We start from the raw sequence: 19,491 nt of genomic DNA, 5'->3' as shown, positions 1-19,491 counted from the left end.
TCCCCCACCGTCCCCCACCAAAAAAACCCAACTGTAACCATCAACAGGAATAAACACGGCACTGACCTTAGATCAGTGTCTAGAGGCAAATCCATTCGCCAGCCTGTTTTAGAAGTTCATATGTGGTCCATATGGAAGTCCTTCCTGTATCCTCTGTAGAAATGTGTTGGTGAACAAAGGGCTGGAAACACATCCTGAACTTATTTGATCACAGAGCGACAGTAAAATAAAAGTAAAAAAAAAAGATGATGAAGTACATAGAATTCCCCTTCCTTTGATAGTCCCTGAAAAGGAGCCTGATTTTAAACCTTGGAAAATACTGAATGTGCCATTCAATCCATGTACTGAGTGATAAAGTTTGAAAGAGCCTTTCCTGTTGTCAAAAGGGATTTGAATAATGTTTCAAACGGTTGTTCTTATTTTTCTTTTTTTTTTAAAAAGTGTTTGGCACAAGCGCTTGTCCATCAAAGGTTTCGCTCGATGTTTCCCCAAGGAACTCGTGGTGATTAAACAGCCGTTTAACTGTGGACCTCGCGATGGTTTTTAGCTCGCAAATGTAGGACTTTATAATGGACTCCTCCAAAGCCAGAGGTAATGACCTCAGCATGTCACTCCAGGCCAACTGCGCAGCGATTGCACGGACGATTAACTCTTACAGCAATGGCGCTGGCTGAACATATGTAAGAATAGTCGCCGTGTTGTCAATTCCTGCCTGCGTTTTTTGTAATGTAAATGTAGCGATAAAAGTCCAAACAATTTAATTTGTGGCACATGTACACTGACTCCTGAGTCCTGCTCACATGCCTAACTAAGTGTGTATGCATATAAAAGCACTCTCGACCGTGCAATAATTTCCTTATTTGCCCCGCTAAAACCGATCCTGTGGACGCGTGTCCGTTTGATGTGTTCAGAGCTGCAGCGCAGATGCCACAATTTTAGCTATGTTGGACGTCATCTCGCTGGCTGTTCTCGGAATACAGAAAAAACACCACCAGCACCACCTCTAAAATTAGCGTGCGCAGCACATGAAGGAAGGAAAAAGGATTCGCAAGTAAGAGAAATCCCTCAAGAGGCTATCGTCTCGCCTCGCTGTCGATACGTTTTCCTGCGCAATCGTGTGGCCGCGAGCCAATCGGAGATGGCCTATGGCGACTTTGAGGCCTCTCTCATCAAAGATAAAAGCAGCAAGTAAATATATTCCTCTTCTGGGCCTTGCCAGGAATCTGGAAATCCGATTTTATATCCCTGCATTTGGATAGTTTGTGTCACAACCATGCCCACCGCACCTGCTCTTTTGTGTCTGCACCCTGCCATTTTCCATCCGACCACTAAATGCCCCAGACTTTTCCCTTAAGCTTCCCAGGCCGCTTGCTCCAGTTCAGCTCCGAGGTCTGTTTGTTGATGTGTCTAGGAGAGCAGCTGCATTAATGCCAACTCCTGTAGGGTAAACGTCAGCGAGTACCGCAGACAAAAATCAAACTAGACCGGCACTCAGATTTCTTCAGGTTTCTCTCCAGACCTATGGACCCATCTTTCTAGACAGACCAAACATTTGGGGAACATCTCAGCTCAGACTCTGTTCAGCTATAAGTGTCAGTTTCCCAGAGACTAAACACCTGAGCCTTCAGTATTTTTTGACTCAAAGTTGGTCAAATAGACCTAAGTAGAGGATCGGTCCATTTTTTACCCCTATTTTTAGAATGACAATCAACTGGCAAGTTGCGGCAGGACAACGCACAATGCCCTGAGCATCAGACAGTTCCTGGTTGAAGAGAACATCACCCTGCTGGAGCAACCTCTCTCTTCACCCAAGCTGCTGTTTTTTTACTCTCCCAATCACGGTTGTCATCAATTTAAAAATGTGGACGACGGCACTGCGGAAGATCTCAGAATAATCCTTCCGGGAGTGCATGATGTGACAGAAGAGGCTGGGAAATGCGTTAGACTTCTCAGTTTCTGCTTATTTTTTATAATCATCAGATGCGTGTTGCAGCTCTGTTGTTGTGCATAAAATAATCTTGGAACACCTTTAACCGTTGTGCCAGATGTTGCATGAGAAACAAGAGTGGTGGAGTAGCGGGGTGGGGATTTCAGATGCTAAGTCTGTGCAGCAGGTGAGGGGATGATTTCCAAAATCACATTGTTGTGCTTTAAAGAGTGGTTGAAAACACATATTTTTGTCATTTCCTTTTTTTTGGGTTCTTCCTTCCAAAAAAAAAGTCTTAAATGTTGTCCGACTCCTCATCTCCCCGGTGGCTGACCACACTTGGAAGCCAAGCGGTCCGCGATGAGGCCTGGAAGTCAACCCGGTAATGGCCGAGATAATAGGTCCTTATGACTTTGACCCTTGACACCTGTTCTTAGCAAGAACTTTAGGAGCGGTCCCAAGGGGGCTGTCCGATACTAGCATGGAGGAGGCGGAGAAGGACTGGTGGCAGGAACTGCAACCCTTATTTGGCTGTAGGAGGGGAGTCTTAGGACTGAGCGCAAGCCATGTATGCCGCATTGAGGGAGCAGTATTTCTACCCTCAACCAATGAAAGCTTTATAGACTTAACTATAAAGACAAACCACTAAATCTAACACTTGTTTTAAACACAAAGATACTCCCCCCCTTTCGTCCGGCTTCCGACGTTACCCCTGCAACCCCCCTCGCAGGAATGTCCAATGTTGTTTTTTATCAAATGTTCATTAAATGCGCCCATAAAGTGACTTCCTCCCCTAGACCGTTAAAAGTAGCTACTAGCACAAGTATGTGCAGTCCATGTGCAGGCCTGTGGTATATGGTGGGGTCCATGGAGGAGAAATGGACACCAGATGGGGGTGTGATGTAGTGGGGGGATATGGAGTGCCGAATATTGTGTTGACGAGCGTATCATTTCATCGCACTGTTGCATCATCTCCAAAAGATGAATGCACATTTGGAAATGATGCTCAATTATGACTTCAGTTTAATATTTGCTCAATGTTACTACACACGCCGCCGTCTTTTGTTCAACACACATTTGTTTTTTTGCACCCACCAGGAAGCCCTTGAATAGATGATTGAAAAAACAACTGCTGCACTGGTTTTCCATGCGAGCGTTTCATGTGTCCGAGATTGAAAACCAACATTCCACGGTCCCAATGTGCGCGCACTTTAAAAAAAAAAAAAAAATCTATTTAGAGCATTTTGAGCGGCCTTGTGATCCCTCCAAAACCCTTTCCCTAATGCACAGCAGAAAATGCAATCCGTCAAAACTGTGTAAATCTCTCCCCGGGCTTGTTTTCTCTTACACACATATACACCTCCTCTTATTATCTGATCCCGCCATTGTAGCCCCCCCGTCTTATATATATCCTAGCCTTCGGTTCAGGCTAGAAATGACAGTGCCTCCATCATAAAAACATTGCAAGCAGGAAGATATTGACACAGGTGTTCCTGCTTCAGACTGTCTCGCTGCAACACATGATATGTTTTGTTTCTGCCAGCCAGCCCATTCCCACTGTCTTAGTGAATAAGACTCTCAAGCTGTTTTCAACTGTTAGCGTACGCTTTTGTTTGCCGCTGTGACACATTCCTAATTTCCACCTTGGGATTGTTTTTCTTTTATTCTTCCAGTGTTGAGACACAGCAATGACTCAGTAGTGTGAGGGTGGAATTAATCTGTCTGAGCACGAGCTCTATGTGAACAGGTGTAGGTGTGTTTGTCTTAATTAATTTAAGTGCCAGTCGGTTTCTTTTCGCCCCCTGAGGGCCTCTTGGCGTGGTCTTTGACTGGCACTTTCTTGCGTGATCCCCGAGTTCGACGAACCCTCCTGATGAATCAACCGTAGGCTTCCCTTCTTTAATTAAGGCCATGTTCAGACCTGTAATTTGGTTCTCCGGTCTTGGACAAAACAGAAAATAATACATGGTGTGTTTTGAATTAAACATTCAGTTCTACTTTACTTCATAATCTATAAAGCCTCAGACATCACATGGGGGGGAAAAGAATAAAATTGAGTCCACAATAAGGATATAAAATGCTAATTTGTGGCCAAATTATAGGTATAATATAATATAATTAATATTAATAATATTAATATCACCTATTTACAAAAGACGATTGATATGGTTTTCGATACGTGCCGTAAAAAAATGATTCAAGTACGGTTCGATTGAAAAGTGCACCGATTTGATTCGATTCGATATCAGGTATTAAATTAATGAGTTTTTTTGTTTCCATTTTACATACTTTTGAATGAATTTGTCAGTACTGTAAATGTGCATTCTAAGATATATCCCTCCATTAAAAGACGATCTGATACCTCAATATATTTTGTAAGTGGAATGACTTTATTTGGTGCACTTGCATCTTTTAAATCAAACAAAGATTTTCCGGTTCAAACCTGTTTCTGTTTCTGCTCTAATTAGAAAGTAAGTGAGTAAATAGATTAATTTAAAAAATAATTATATAACTCAAGTAAAGTCAAGTTCATCTGTAGTTTTGTTCTCTTGTCCAGGCCAAAGTCGAAAATTATACACTATGTGTTTTGTATTAGACATTTAGTCCTGGTTTAGTTTGCATTTACACTGGCATTGATTAAAAAAAAAAAAAAAAAGAAGAAAAAAAAAGGATGCGATTCGGCTGGACAAGGTTCTGTATGAAACATCCATCGGCTTCCCTACTTTAATTAAGGCCATGTTCCCGCTTGTAATTTGGTTCTCTGGTCCGGGCCAAAACAGAAGATGATACACTACGTTTTGCATCAGGCATTTGGTCCCTGTTTACTTCACACTTAATTAAAGCCATGTTCACACCTGTAATTTGGTCTGGCCTGGTGGTACGCACCAGGATTTCCAATGGAGAAATCCCAGCATTTTGTTCTAACTGAAGCGTTCATCGTTGATTAATAATTGTTGCAGTTTGTTTTAAACTAAGTATTCACCCTTGATCAAATAAGTATTTTTTTTATTTTTATTGGAAGCATTCATTCAGCAAAAGAAGTCACACCAGAGGTCTAAACCGAAGCCTTCATACTTAATCAAACATGTAGAGGAATCGCAAGGGTTCGTATTAACCGAACTCAAAGCTGCCAAGTGTGAACACACTTTTCATCTGCTAATTTGACAAGGAAAAACACTGGGAACTGGTTTTCACAAGAGTCTTGGGGGTCTTTGCCGTCATTCTTGGAAAACAAGCTCCAGTGTTTTTCTAATCCTCCCGTGGGAGTCTATTTGGCTTGTGTAACTTGTCTCTGCCGTCCTATGACTGCACCTCATTGCAGCGGTGGCACTCTGACCTCAGCCGACTACACTATTGTTGTTGCGCTCCAGTTACACTTACCATAAAGAGCTCACTGCTTGCTTTGCAATCTTTGTAAGAAAACACGCTTCTGGTTGCGCGAACATTTCGGTCTCTTGCCGTACGTCGCTTATGTTGGGAGAACTGGAGGCAGAGCACACTTTCTCACGATAAATACACATTTATTTACAAATAAAGTGGTTATAATAGAAATAAATACAAAATAAAAATCTGCGCATTATACTTCATGTGGTATTGCACCCATTTGGAAATGTACATTAGAAATACATTTTCAAAACCAGTAAAAGGAATATATTCCTCTGATTAAAATATTTATTTCCCAACTTTACGTAGACATAAATATATTCATATATTGTTTTTTTTTATTCTTCTTCCAGGATAGCTCTGTTTGTGTCTTTTCATATAAATAATGTCTTCATTGGGAAACCGGGTGTCCATAATAACCTTAGATGTCTCTTAGTCCTTTTTTGACGCCTTCCATCTGTACCCGCTGTCCCATTCTCACCGGCAGCCGCATCCCTCCACCACCATGTCTTGGTAGTTTTTAAGGATGACCTTCTCGTATTCATCCAGGTAAAGCAGGGAGATGGGGCTCAGGTCGGTGGGCACGCAGCACGCCTTGGGGATGTTTGAGTTCACAGAGTTGACCAGCGTCTGCACAATAGCATGATTGGTGGAATTGAGGTGGTCCGCCAAGGGGAAGGGACACTCCCCTTGGCAGTAAAAGGCGTGGTAGCCGGGGGGCGCCACTATCCACTCGTTCCAGCCCACGTCGCTGAAGTCCACGTAAAGCGCGTGCCTTTTGCAGCTGGCCTTGTGCTGGTGCTTCCGCCGCTGTTTGCGGAGTGTGGCCTGGCGCTTTTCCCGCGTGTGCAGAACCGAGTCCCCGCGCCCGTCGTGGCCGTAGGTCACCAGCAGGGGCCTGGCTTGAGGCCACGAGTCCTGGTCCTGGTGCAGGGACCTGCTCACCCGCACGTGCCCGCCGCGTTTCTGGCCGTGCTCGGCGCTCGCCTGCCAGTCCGCTGGGTGGTGCACCTCCACCATGAAGCCGTGGTTGTGACCTTTCCCGGAGGTCCACTGAGACACGGCAGGGCTAACGTCAAAGCTCTCCCACCGGCTCAAAGAGTCCTTCACCAACCGAGTGTCTAGCAAGCGAACTAGAGGCTCCTCGTTGGCAGATTTGGGCGCCCCAAATATTTCGAAAATGTTGATGCGATGGGAGCCAGAGGCCGCCGAGCTGATGTTTGCGGAGCTGTTGTTGGGGGCGGCGGCGGCGACTCCCATGACTTGGTCTCTGTAGATACGAAGTTCCGCCGAGGTGATGCGTTCTTCCTCGGGGACGGAAGTGAGGTTGAAGTAAAACTGCTGGGTGGTTTTGCCTTTCAGGCTGGCCAGAGCCTCCATAGACTCTAAAAGAGACAGCGCAGACAAGAGACGGTGAGTTGTGAGTTAGGACAGCATAACATTATCCGAAGAGATTTTAATTTTTTATTTTGTCCCATCAGAGTTCAGCTTCTATGTGTTGCCATGTGACTGTAATCGGTCCAGGACCTTGAGAATAGGGTGTGGTGGCCAATGGAACTTAAAGCTGCAATATGGAACTTTGTCCCCAAAATAACTTTACAGTAAGCTTTTTATTTGACCATTTATGACTGAAATGCCTTCTAATTAGTAGATTAACAACACCTTAGCTGTTCACAACGGGCACTCCTGCAAGCCTCTGGCCAATAGTTTTCAGACTGGAATCAGGTTTGAATTTTTCACGCCCTGTCTGGGGATTTGACGTAATGTGCGTGGTGTGTATGTGAAGAACGGTATATGCAGTTTCATTTTTTCATCAGCAGGTGGCAGTAGCGATTCGAAATGGAATATTCTACGTTCAGTAGCTTTAAACTATATTAGCAGTGGGACTGTTTTTTTAACCAGTCAGATTCACAAGACTCGCAAGGTCAACTAGGTGGCCGACAATAACGTCAACATTTTTCCCTCTTCTGATTGGTTAGTCAGAGCAACATTATTCCAGCTGAGTTTGACTAACGAAAAACCGCTGTAGTGATGGATTTCATCCATAAATAATCGGCATCTCTGGCAAGTATACATTTATTGCACCCTGGTTTCTCTCATGGTGGCAAAACTAGACATTTATGCAAGGTTTCCCCGGGACGTATTCACCGAACGCTTAACACCGACCGGCGTTCAGTGATCACGAATCATCGTTCGCCAATTGTGAAAGTGACGACCGGTGATTCATAAATCCACCTGTTGATTCTCTGAAATACAGGATCGAGTCTACTGTTTCCGCAGCACTTCATTTGTCCTTAGACAACAAATAGCTACGGATCAGGACAGTTTTAGAGAGTCCTGGAGAGGTTGTTCCTTGAAAGTGCATTTACAGCAGACCAGCTACGTTATTATGACTGCCCCGAGGCATGTTTAAGAAAGCACAGTATATCGACTCATTGGTATTTCCCTCTTCGCTGCGTAAGTGACACAAATTACAGTGCGGCGTGCAATTTTCTGCGCCGCAATCCCGCTTTGAACTCTTACTTGTGAGCACGGCGAGCGGCAATGCGCACACGTCGTCGCAAACTTTGAACTGTGCACGCCATCGTTCAAAGGAGCCATTTAGGAAATTCCACCATCTCATCCTAAAGCTCCCACCAGAGGCACAAAGACCTCAATTAGGCGTATCACTCGTTATTTGATGTGGGAAAGCCCCCGCTGCCCCCACTCTACCTTGTCTTTCCTTCTTCCTACTCGGTCTTTTCTTCCCCCGACTCCCAAATCCTCCTGTTCTCCGTGTTCCAAATCCTCTTTGCTCCGTCTCGCTCTCTGTCACGCTGTCTTTAGCTCCCTCCCCGGCCTCCTCCTCCTCCTCCTCCTCCTCCTCCTCCTCAGCAAACAAGCCTGAGCTTGTTAAAAACGTGTGAACCGTAGATTGCGTTTATCAATATTCCTAATTTCTTTTCGCGCTCCGTGCCAAAACAAAGCAGGTAGAGTGTCGCTTTGGGTTGGATGTCACGGTACCGTTTCACACTTTTTTTTTTTAATTCCTGACTCTTGATTGCGACGAAATCGAGTATGAGCAAAACGATTATCATAAGCAGATGTGTGAAGGATTTGTTTTTATCGGTCTCTAGAGATCGGAAGAGCCGTTGCATGGGATGAAAATGGCGGTGGTGAGTCTAAACACAGAAAACCACGTTCCCAAAGGTCTATGCCACAAATTTATTTTTTGGGGCCCCTTTCAGTCATGAGACTTTAGAATCGTCATCACTTTTTGCCCTTAGACGGTCTGGCCTATGATATAGCCTGAATAGTCACATTTCTTTGCTCATTTCTGGGGTTTCTGGCCCTCATCCTCATCCTCATCTGGTCTGGCCTGTAGTGCAACCAGAATTGTTGTAACTGTTACAGAGCTTCTGCTGAGCCTCCTAGTCCTCAATCAGTCTACTCTACGCTCACTCCAGAATAGTCATCAATTTTGTCTCTTTGAAAGCACTCTGCGATGTCATAAAGCTTTGCAGAGCTTTTAGAAGTTTCTTGGTCCTCAACCAGGCTCTAACCAGAATCACATCACTATTGGCCCCTCCTCTAGCTGGCAGCCCCAGTCCCCTGCAGAGGTTCCTGATCCTCAACTGATCTGGCCTCCCCTCTAATCAGAATTGTCGTCACTTCTTCTAACAGCACCTTCCAGTTCCAGTCCTCTGCAGGGGTTCCTGGTACTCATCTGGTCTGGGCTACACTCACACCACCACTCCTGTCCAGTCCCACTTACGGCTTTCCCCTCTATAGAGGTCCCTGGCCCTCATCAAGTCTGGCCTAACGCTCGAACACAAAATCACTTTAGCCCCTTTGTCTAACGGCGCTCATCGGTGCAGACCCTCTTCTAGGGTTTCTGGTCCTCGGTTGGTCTGGCCTACACTCTAACCTGCCTTGTATGCAATGTGTCCGAGTCATCACTGGGTGTCATCACACCCGAGCAAACACAAACGCCCCCTCTGACTCACACTGCTGGAAACTTCCCCACAATACACACACTCAAATGCTGTGTATGAGTTCTCTGTGTGTAGCAACCTATGTAACGTTTATGCGCCAACAAGAACTAATATTAAGAATTAACTGGTTGCAATTATTTTAATATAAGTGAAGTGGCGAGTTGGGTTATTTCACATTTAAGACATTCTAAGTCGTTTTCAACACTTAAACCATCAGTCAAAGAAAGCAAAAATCCAACTTATCAGGTGGTTGCAGACGTATTAACAACACGGGATAACAATTTGGAATTGCGTCTTGACAGGATGACGTGTTTGCCTTAATGCCATGTTGTGTGTTGCTGAAGTAACCGGGGCCGAGCGATCACCTGCACAAAAGGCAAACGCCGCCCTTTATCCCGCTCCCGCGGTGCGTGTCTGGAAAAACTGTTTTCAGAGGCGTACTGCAAACACCATCAATTATTAAGTAACAAATTCACCCCGGGGATTCCACGGCCACTTGGATATGTTTTAAAGCCCTCGCGACAGCTGTGGCCAGCAGACGCGCTAAAAGTAATGACACTCTGTACTTAAATAGAAGTCTAAATAGATGTAGTCTTGATCTAAGGTTATTAGTTCCAGGTTTATGTTCCTCCATGTCACTGCTGTCTGTTTTCTTTACGCCTTATAAGATCCCAAGATCTTAATCAAGATCTAAACTGCTGTTAGCTCTCTCTCTTTACGTCACATTTGCCAAGGTTAAAAAAAACGGAAGTTGACAGTGTAAGGAGTAGAAAAAGTACAGATATATTTTTTTTGAATGTAGGGAGTAAGAAAGTGGTCAGTTTTGTTGCCTGAAAAATCTACTCGAGTACAGTATTTGTTACTTCCCACCAGTGGTGTCCAGACCTCAAAGGTCCTGCTTTTTTGGAAGGGTCCCCAAAACTTGCCTTAACGCAAATAAATGAAGACGCACCGTAAAAGAACCGAGTGCTCTGAAGTCAGCGTGCTGACACCCTGACTCATGTCTAAGTACATGTTTGGGCTGTCTGAGGGAGCCCAGGAGCTGGAGGCTGACAGGTAGAGGTATGTCGCTAATACGCACCTTCGTGGTGAAAGCTTCTAATCGTGTTGGCCTCGCTGGCTGCCCTCTCGGCGTGCCTTCCCATGCTCTTGGGCCGCCGGGCGCTGTGGTCGCCGTTGGCCGAGTGCATGCGGTACAGGTCCACCATGTACCGCGGTACCACGGCGTGCTTGCCCGGCGACGGCCTGCGTTTCAGGCCGAACATACTGAGGAGCCGTAACTCGAACTCGTGCAGGGCGCCCGCCGACTGCTGCGGGCTGTGCCGGCCCGACTCGCCGTACCGCCTTCGGCCCACCTCTGGGATGAGTCCCGTCGCGCCTTCCATCAACACCTGAGCCAGAAGCAGTACCATGAGAGAGCCGACCACGGCGACCATGATCAGTCAGTCCCTGCGGAGGAAGAGAAAGTGGGGGTCCTGTCAATTTGCACAACAACATGGAAGAAAGGGGAAGACACCTCTTTGCTTTGAAAGAGGTGGCGGGTGGGGGGGCTGGTGGTTGGGAATTAACCCACGGCATAAAGATTGATCTCAAAGATGAAGATGGAGGAAGTTTATGAAGGACAGGAAGGGCAAATCAAAGAAGTCTCCAATTAGAAATACGCCGAAGGAATGCAGGCGAGCGGAGATCAGAAGAGGCATGAAAGAGTCTTCTCGGGGAGGGGGGGTGAAGAGGAAAAAAGAAGAAGGGAGGAAAAAAAAGTTTGGAAAAGGAGAGGCCCAGCCTGCCTGCCAGCCGGCCGGGTGCTACAAGCGTCAATTTGCGGAGGCTTTGACTGTATAATCATAAGGGATAGGGTTACTTCAAGAGGCTTGCAGGTGTTAGATCTGACGTGCAACCACCAGAGCCAGATGTACAACACATCTTTAAAAAAGAAAAAAAGAAGAAAAAAAGAAACAGTGCCTCCAAAGGAAAAGTGCACTTTATCAACACTTTACCCACTCCCTTAAGATGCCTTATTTAATTAAGAGCATATCATTCATGCAAAGCGTGACAAAAATCACTTGAATGTTTTAACTCACACGCTCAAATCACTTTTGTATTTTCTCTTCTTACCTGACGAGGAAGCGCTGTGTCCGGTCGTCGTTCCACCGTTGGGCTCCGATAAAGTCCACATGAAGTCGCGTTAAATCCACGCTGCTTCTCCGCGGAGGACCACAGACAGACAGCCCGACAGCCTCACCTGTCCGCTCGGGCACATAATGTCACTCAACCTCGGCTTGGTTCTCGCTTGGATTCGTCTTTTTACGCACGAAAAAAAACGATTTCAAAAACAGGCAACCGGACGGGTTCTCGTCACGAGGAAGTTTGCGTTCGCAAGAGGGAGCGATCAAAGTATAAAGCGTCACGGCGGAACATCTTCCCAATAACGAAAAAAAGCGTGTAAATGTTGAGAAAAGAAAATGTGTTGCGCTCTGGAGTGGAGTTGTATGGTCGCGCCGTGCGCCACTGGTCGAGAGCTGCGATTGATTGGTGCCTTCCCCTCGGCCCGCGACTCTTTTTGTCGTCCAGTGATGTCACCGAGGGGCTGTCAATCACACGGCCGCCCATGAAAGCGCCTCCCGCGGACTTCTCCCCCTCGGGCAGGCGGGAGGGGTGGTAGTAGTTCGTGGTGGCGGTGGTGGGTGCGGGACTCACACCCAAGTCAATTTTTTTTCCTCCTCTTTTTCTCTCGCGGCAAATAAACACACATACGAGCAAGTGCCCCCCACCCCCCCCCCACATTTTTTTTCTCCCTCATAGAATTTCGAAGCCCCGAAGCATCCTACTGGTTTTTCGCCCAGAGGGGGTGGGGGGGCTTTTATGATAAGGAAAAGCTACATTAGTATTTACAACAATGCTAATTTGGATTAGCACCAAATTGTAAACCTTTAGATAAAGACCTTTTATCTGAATTGGACTAACATTCATGCATTATTCAATGGAAACCTTTATTAAAAGTTAAGTTTTGTTTTTTGGTTTGTTTTTGGGAAGATATACAATTTTATTCCACAAATAAAACTATATAAATTCAACAACTAAATAAATGTACTTCTGATACACAAATTCCCCCCCAAAAAATGACAGATAAATCTAAAGACCTTTATTTCCCAATATAGCATTTTTCCTTAAAGGGATACGTAGTTAGTAATTTTCAGCAATAGTTTTTCAGCAATAAAAATATTTTTTTTAAAGTGGCGGCACGGAGGCTGACTGGTTAGCACGTTCGCCTCCCAGTGCTGAGGACGTGAGATCGAGTCCGGGCTTCGGCCTTCCTGGGTGGAGTTTGTATGTTATCCCCGTGCTTGCGTGGGTTTTCTCCGGGTACTCCGGTTTCCTCCCACATTCCAAAAACATGCATGGCAGGTTGATTGGACACTCCAAATTGTCCATAGGTGTGATTGTGAGTATGATTGTTCGTCTCTGTGTGCCCTGCAATTGACTGGCAACCAGTTCAGGGTGTACCCCGCCTACTGCCTGAAGCCAGCTGGGATAGGCTCCAGCAACCCCCGCGACCCTTGTTAGGACAAGCGGTAAAGAAAATGGATGGATGGAATGGATGGAAAAAGTTAATATTTTGTAAAATTGATACCTATAAAAATATTTTTTTTCCACTAGCTATTGACTAAAAATGACATCACAGTTGCTCACATAATGACCACTCACAGCTCATCTGTTTTCTGGGTTTGGTCATGTGATGTTCACAAGCTGAGCCGTGATTGGTTGTTGACCCCTGAGCACGGGATGTCATTTTCAGTTGACAGCAAGTGGCAAAATGTGTTTATAAAGGTATTAATTGTACGCAAAAAATAATTCAGTTATCAAAATAATTAAGGACAAAATATTACATTTTTACTTCTGAAAATGGTTGAATAAGTGTCCCTTTAAAATTGCATGAAATTAACTCATTCACTGCCATTGACGCCTATAAACGTCAAAAATTCGTTTGAACTATTTCTATTAGTTTTACATTTTTCCCACTTTTGTTAACAAGAGTATGAAAAGCTAGACATTTTTTTAATAATCTTTTTTTTTGAAGATTAATAAAAAATTAGGGGCGTCAGGCAATTAAAATGAATAGCATGACTTAAATAGTTAACTCACAATTAATCACAAATTTTATATCTGTTCTAAATGTACAGTATTTTTTTCTAGGTTTTCATACTTTTGTTAACAAAAGTGGAAAAAATGTTAAACTAATAGAAACAGTTCAAATAATTTTTTTTACGCCTATAGCCGTCAATGGCAGTGAATGAGTTAATGGCAATTTTCTCTTCTTCTAATTTCTAGTACCTGATCATAAAACAGCCACAAGAGGGCGATACTGATACAATACTAGTATCGGACACCATCGTGAGTACTGATACCTTGAAATAAGGCCTGGTATCGTTACTTGCCCATCCCCAGTTAAAATGGTTTTATATTAAAAAAAACTATCTCCCAAATTGATCATACTACAACATTTCTGATAATCCAAACTAACTTTTAGAAAAAAGTAAAATATTCTTTATATTTAATTTAAATGAATGCACAAGATGTACCCTAGGGCCTGCTGTAGTGACTCCCGAATGAGGCAAATTTATTTATGTTAAATATTCTTAATACATACGTCTTTGCCTGCCACCATGGGGACCCCAGTTCAAATCAAAATGTAGGCAAAAAAAACCCCACCCGTCATCTTGACAGGGGAGAGAGAATGCGGAAACGTTCCCCAAACACATAACTTTGACAGTGGTGTCCTTGAGCTAGAGTAGACACCGATACCCCCAAATTGCTCCCAAGACTTCCAGCGTGTCCCACTTACAGAATGTATTTGCTGTGTCCACTACTGATGGGTCAAACGCAGAGGTCAAATTCCACCCGTGTGCGTACATGACAAATAACGATGATGATGTTGATGATGATGAACTCAACCCAAAAATGTAAAGAGAAATATTTTCTTTAAACGTCAAGCATTAGGGCAGTTCTTTACGGGCCGGAGATGGCACAACGATGTAGACCACCTCTGTGTGTCAAAGTCTCAACTGTCAAAAACATTACCCAACATGCTGTAGCCAAATATGGCCTCGATTCTGAGTCCAAAAGCATTTGACAAGTGTCCGCATTGACTGTGTGCGACTTTTTGGTGTGATAAAAATAGTGGGTAAAGTCAACACTTGCAACCATACCGCTGCTACTCACAGTATGTGCGAGCGTCTCGTACGTGGAAATAGCATCATTCTGTTTGCTTATTACGCTTTTTGCGGCCGAGAGCTTCCTGCCGTCTCCCCTTGAAGAGCTTTAGGTGTCAATCGCTTGGATTACGTCCAAGTGGTGTGAGGTATAATTGAGTAGTTGTTGGTTTGTTTGTTTGTTTATAGCTAGCGCTAAAGTACAGCCTAGGAATTCAACTTTTTTTTTTTTGTGGGTGCATCTCCATCTGATCCATTATGCCAAGATGGCCGTGTTTTGGCCAAAGCGGGCTGCTCTGTTTTCATCCAAAGTGATGGTAATAGATTAAAGCCCAAAGAGATCACAAGATATCTTTGTCTCCTCCCCGGGACAATAACATTAGATGAGGGATAATCCCAGATCATCCATTTAGCAATTAAAATACTGATAGGCCTCTGGTTGCATACCGTTAGTCACTTAAGTGCTACAGATGGATCCCAAGTAATGTGTTATGTTTGCTACTGGAATCTTGTTCCATGATTGGAAACGTTGTTGTTGTTGTATTGCTGCCTTGTATAGCGAAAAAAATGTAATTGACACACACTGTAAAAATATTTTCTACTTTACTTTATTATTAGTATAAAATGTAAATATACCACAAATGAGGATCCAAAAACCGTATATCAGTTTAAACTCCCTTTATATCACCCTTAAAAATAAATGGCTTACAGATTAATTTATTTTTGAAAAAAAGTATGTGTGTCCATGTACTAAACTTCAACAATACTTCCTTGGCACCAATTGCTACTTTTCTATTAGCCAGGCGCCATCTTGACCACAGTACACACTGCTGTGAGTACAATTTTTAACTTCCACTTTTGTTTTTGGAGAAATTGTCAATTTGCTAATACGGTACTTTGCCAGCTATCGGAGATATCGGAGGCACAAATATACGTTTTTGTATTCAGATATTAGGGATACCCTGTAATTAGCATGATATTTTATTTTGTATTTAGTTGTTGGTACTTTACATACCTGTGAATATTCTTATTCATCCAGCCCGTTTCATTCTCGGGGTGTTAAATCGACCGCAATCGACTGTTCTGGTAGAGGTTTCGCTCTGAGAATTCAGTGTTCTGTAACGGTATGCATCAAAAGCACGGTTCAGTTTGTAACTTGCTTTTAAGGTCATGATTCAGTTCACATTGGGTGGAGTAAGGGAACATAAAGCAGATTTTCTTTTGTTTAAAGAGAAATAGTTTCAATGACATTTCAAATGAAACCCAAATTTTTATTATTTTTCATTGCTTTATATTAATTGCTGCATATTAGTGTTTACCATACAAATATTTGCTGTAACGATGACTTGACTATTTTGTTAGCATAGGTTAGGAATGTGCTGTTCTAACTTCCGGAAAAAAAAAATGGTGTTATGTCGTCGCTGTTTCAAAGGAAGTCAGTGGTAAACCGAGGACTTCTTGTATATACTCTACATACAGTATAATATTTCCTTGTGGTTGTCTGCATATTTGCTTCTTTATGGGGAAAAAGTCATAAAAATTCAAAGAAGGGATCAAACAACTTTCCATGTTATGTTTATTTTTTAAGTGTGATTTTTTTTTCTTTTTCGTTTTCCATGAGTGTGTGTTCCGTTTCTTCTTGTCTTTTACTGTTCAAGATGAAGTAAACCGCAATCATTGCTTCACCCGATGCCTGACAACTCTGTCCTGCAGTGCGAACAACCAACAGGCAACCGCCACCAATGCTGCTCTACTTCTCTTCTCTCCAGTGTGCATTTGTTTGTATATGCGATCCACAAATATTCATTGAACAAAAACACAATGTCAGACCGGAGGGGCTCCCACACGGAGCTATAAAAGTGAAGGGCTTCAGAGTTTACTTTTCTTCCAGCCGTGTTTTTTCCCTGATGCTTCGAGCGAGGAGGGAGTGGGGGGTGGGGGGGGGCATCGTTCAAGTGAAATGCAGCTCTGTCAAAACAAGCGCGTCTTATAGCTTTTCCCACACTCTCATTCCGATTGGGAACATTTTCATACGTCATGCTCAATTTTTTGACAGTGGGGGAGAACCTCTTCATTGTACGAACTTAGGAAAGTGCAGCTTAAATGGTTTAGGCCGTAGAAAGGAAATCTGTGTACTGTTAATTTGGGGATTCAGTTAAAATGAAAAGTTGAAATCTTAAAGAGGACGTCAACCCAAACATTTTCTTTGCAATAATGTATTGTATGAGGCCCCACTAGTCTAAACACGCCAATCTGATTAACTAATTCAAACCCCAAAATGTGTAAATACGTTTGAACTAATTTGTCCTTCACTCCCAAAAACGTATTTATACGTTGTTGTTGTTTTTTCATGCAAGCGCAAACAGAATGCTTTGATGCAACTTCTGACATGAAGAGTTGGCTTAAAGCGATGGCAGTTATTACCAAAAACAGTCAGCAGGCGTATAGTATAAGAGATCAGGCAGGGCTATGTTGCAACAAGCTCTTCAACGTTTTCAAAAGGAATATGAATAATGATGAAACTTTATATTAAATAAATAAACAGATAGAAATATACTTTTATTCCTGATTAAAGAAGAGACTCTAATCTTTCTTTTGGTAGGTTCCATGTTTTTATAGCAATAGAACACAATATTCTGTGGACTTTGCAAAATCAGTCGCGAGCGAAGGGGGTTGCTTCAGTGAAAATGGCTGGGAGTAAATGAGGTAAAATTGCTTTGTGTAATATGAGTTAAGCAGCAAAATCCACCCGTTTGTATCCATCACAGGGGACAGCCATTTTGTCACTTGCTGTCAACTAAAAATGACATCGCAGTTGCTCAGGGCTCACTTTTAAAAATAATTTTTAATCGGTCTTCAGTATTTGTTGTGTTTTGTATTTTGATTGATTAGAATACCCAATATGAACCGAACTATTACTTTAAAACCAAGGAACCTACCTAACTGTGAGTTTCACACCCCCTACCATTAACATGCAGCAAGTACAAATTTTTGTAATTATTATTAACTTCATCATCAAAAAAAAATATTGGCTGAATGGCTAGGAGGAGTTAGTTTGTTTCATTCATCCATTCTTGTTTGTCTGGGGGTTCCCTGACATAGTTTAACCTCTCCCCGGACTTCTCGCTAGGTCGTTCATTTGTGTCGCAGATAAGATATCGAAGCGCCACAGTTTGCTCCGCAGTGTTGCCCTTTCAATCAGCATGTAATTGGATCAGCTTGGGGGCTGAGATTAGATAAGTGCGGGATATCTCTCTCCAACAATGACATACACAATTTCAGAGAGGCATGATCTCCTCAGAACACTCTGGTTCTTGCTGATCAACTGCTAGATGCGCTCCTCCTAATAGTAGCATGAGCACTTCATTTAAAAAGCATTTGAAGTGGACTCACTGTAGCAAAAAAAAAAAAAAAAAATGCTCAAGGTAAAGCAGCCCTGGCTTGTGGTTATGAAATTGTACTCACAGTATCTATGTGATTCTAAAGTCAAGTTCAGAGAACTCACATCAATTGTGCTGGATATGTTCCTGGTGAAAATCTGTGATATAGCGATATTGCGCTTGTCTGCCTGGTCTATTTACTAAAATGGAGACCTTTTCTTGACAGTGCTTTTTGAGCTAAGTTTGTTTACGGAGTAAGAAGTGAGGCAGTTACAGTACACTTCCTGTCCCTTACATAATATGCTCTCATACTGTGAAAGTTCTGTACTGAATAATTCGAATATGAAAACGTGCCATTGCACCCCAAACATAAAGTTTTTTTTTTGTTTTTTTAAATCTGAAGATTCCTGGTGAAAACCATTGTCATCCAAATCGATTATCCTCAATTAGGTAGCAGGAGTCTATGCCAGCATACTTTGGGGAAGAGGTGAGGTGAGTTATTCCCTAGAGTGGTCGCCGGCACATGTAGTAAGAAAAGTTCCAGCAAAGTTCCAGGACTGGTGTCACTCAAGATATATTCCATATCCAAACTTCAAGATAGTAATGCCCCTGGAGTCTAACACACTTTCCCAGCTTTCTCTGCCATGCTTTCATGCATAATTTGGTCTCGTCGTAAAAATGGGTCTGCTTGTAGCACCCTATAATGTAGTAGTTTCCTGAAAATGTAATAAAATCAAAAATGTAATAAAACCCAATAATGTAAACAAATTCACAAATAATGTAATTTAAAGAAAAATCCTGACTGATATTGTACATGACTGTATCATGCATTTTGTATTTATATCCCAGAAGTCGTTGTAATCAAGTGGGCGGAGCTTACTTTGATTAACTCTCTGCAGAGTTGGTTTAACTCTAAATAAATCAACTCCATCAAATAACTCCAACACTGAGCTTTATTTAAATCAAAAAGTGTTAGGATGAGGGAGTTTAGAATCCATGGAGGGTTCACTATGTGTGTATCCACGTGCACATTTTGCTCTGGATGCGGACGGTACGAGGCTCGCTTGTCATCACCTACATTCCACGAGTCGGGGGCGGTTAATGGGGAGGGGGGGGGCAGCCGAAGCCCTGAGATGACACCGCAAGATCCAACCATTAGCCTTTCACCTGCTGTTAACAGCAACTTGGCCAGACGCACGGCCTGCATTCCTCCGCCTTGAGCCAAATGGACTTTTTACACTCTTGAACATGCCTGCTACAAGATCAACCCCGCAGATTTTGCTTTTGTGACTTCTCTAAATTGATTTTTTTTTTTTTTAAATGCATTTGGGAAAATGATTCAAGCTGAAACGCGCCACATGTGTTTGACAGGACTATGCCGAGCACGTGCATGCGGTGCGAATGGGAGGGTGGTGGGTGGAAATGGGACAGATTCCATATAGGTTGGTCCCGAAATGGAAAAGCCACTAGGGTCAGAGACTGCCGGCAAGAAAAAAAAAAAAGCCAGAGTCAATATTTATGGATACTGAACATGTGGCACGCTTCTCTTACCCACTAATTTGAGCAACAAGTCCATCTCCAGATTATACGGCCCCCTTCGCAGATCACAGGCGATC

At 43.3% G+C, this 19,491-nt stretch overlaps 1 protein-coding gene and 1 long non-coding RNA gene across 3 annotated transcripts in view; one reads left to right on the top strand and one right to left on the bottom strand.

Annotated features, from left to right (window-relative positions):
- LOC144039603 (uncharacterized) overlaps nucleotides 1-19,491 on the top strand; it is a 50,941-nt gene that overhangs the window by 21,885 nt on the left and 9,565 nt on the right. The window lies entirely within an intron of this gene.
- bmp2b (bone morphogenetic protein 2b) lies at nucleotides 5,586-11,871 on the bottom strand. The gene is made up of 3 exons (XM_077553127.1): nucleotides 11,401-11,871; nucleotides 10,367-10,734; nucleotides 5,586-6,696 (listed from the first exon to the last, which is right to left on the bottom strand). Exons 2-3 carry the CDS (start codon nucleotides 10,719-10,721, stop codon nucleotides 5,789-5,791), a joined length of 1,263 nt encoding a protein of 420 aa, XP_077409253.1. The 5' UTR covers nucleotides 10,722-10,734; nucleotides 11,401-11,871; the 3' UTR covers nucleotides 5,586-5,788.

Source organism: Vanacampus margaritifer, chromosome 19, assembly GCF_051991255.1.
Source record: "Vanacampus margaritifer isolate UIUO_Vmar chromosome 19, RoL_Vmar_1.0, whole genome shotgun sequence".
Lineage (NCBI taxonomy): Eukaryota > Metazoa > Chordata > Actinopteri > Syngnathiformes > Syngnathidae > Vanacampus > Vanacampus margaritifer.
This window is presented reverse-complemented; position numbering and strand designations above follow the sequence as displayed.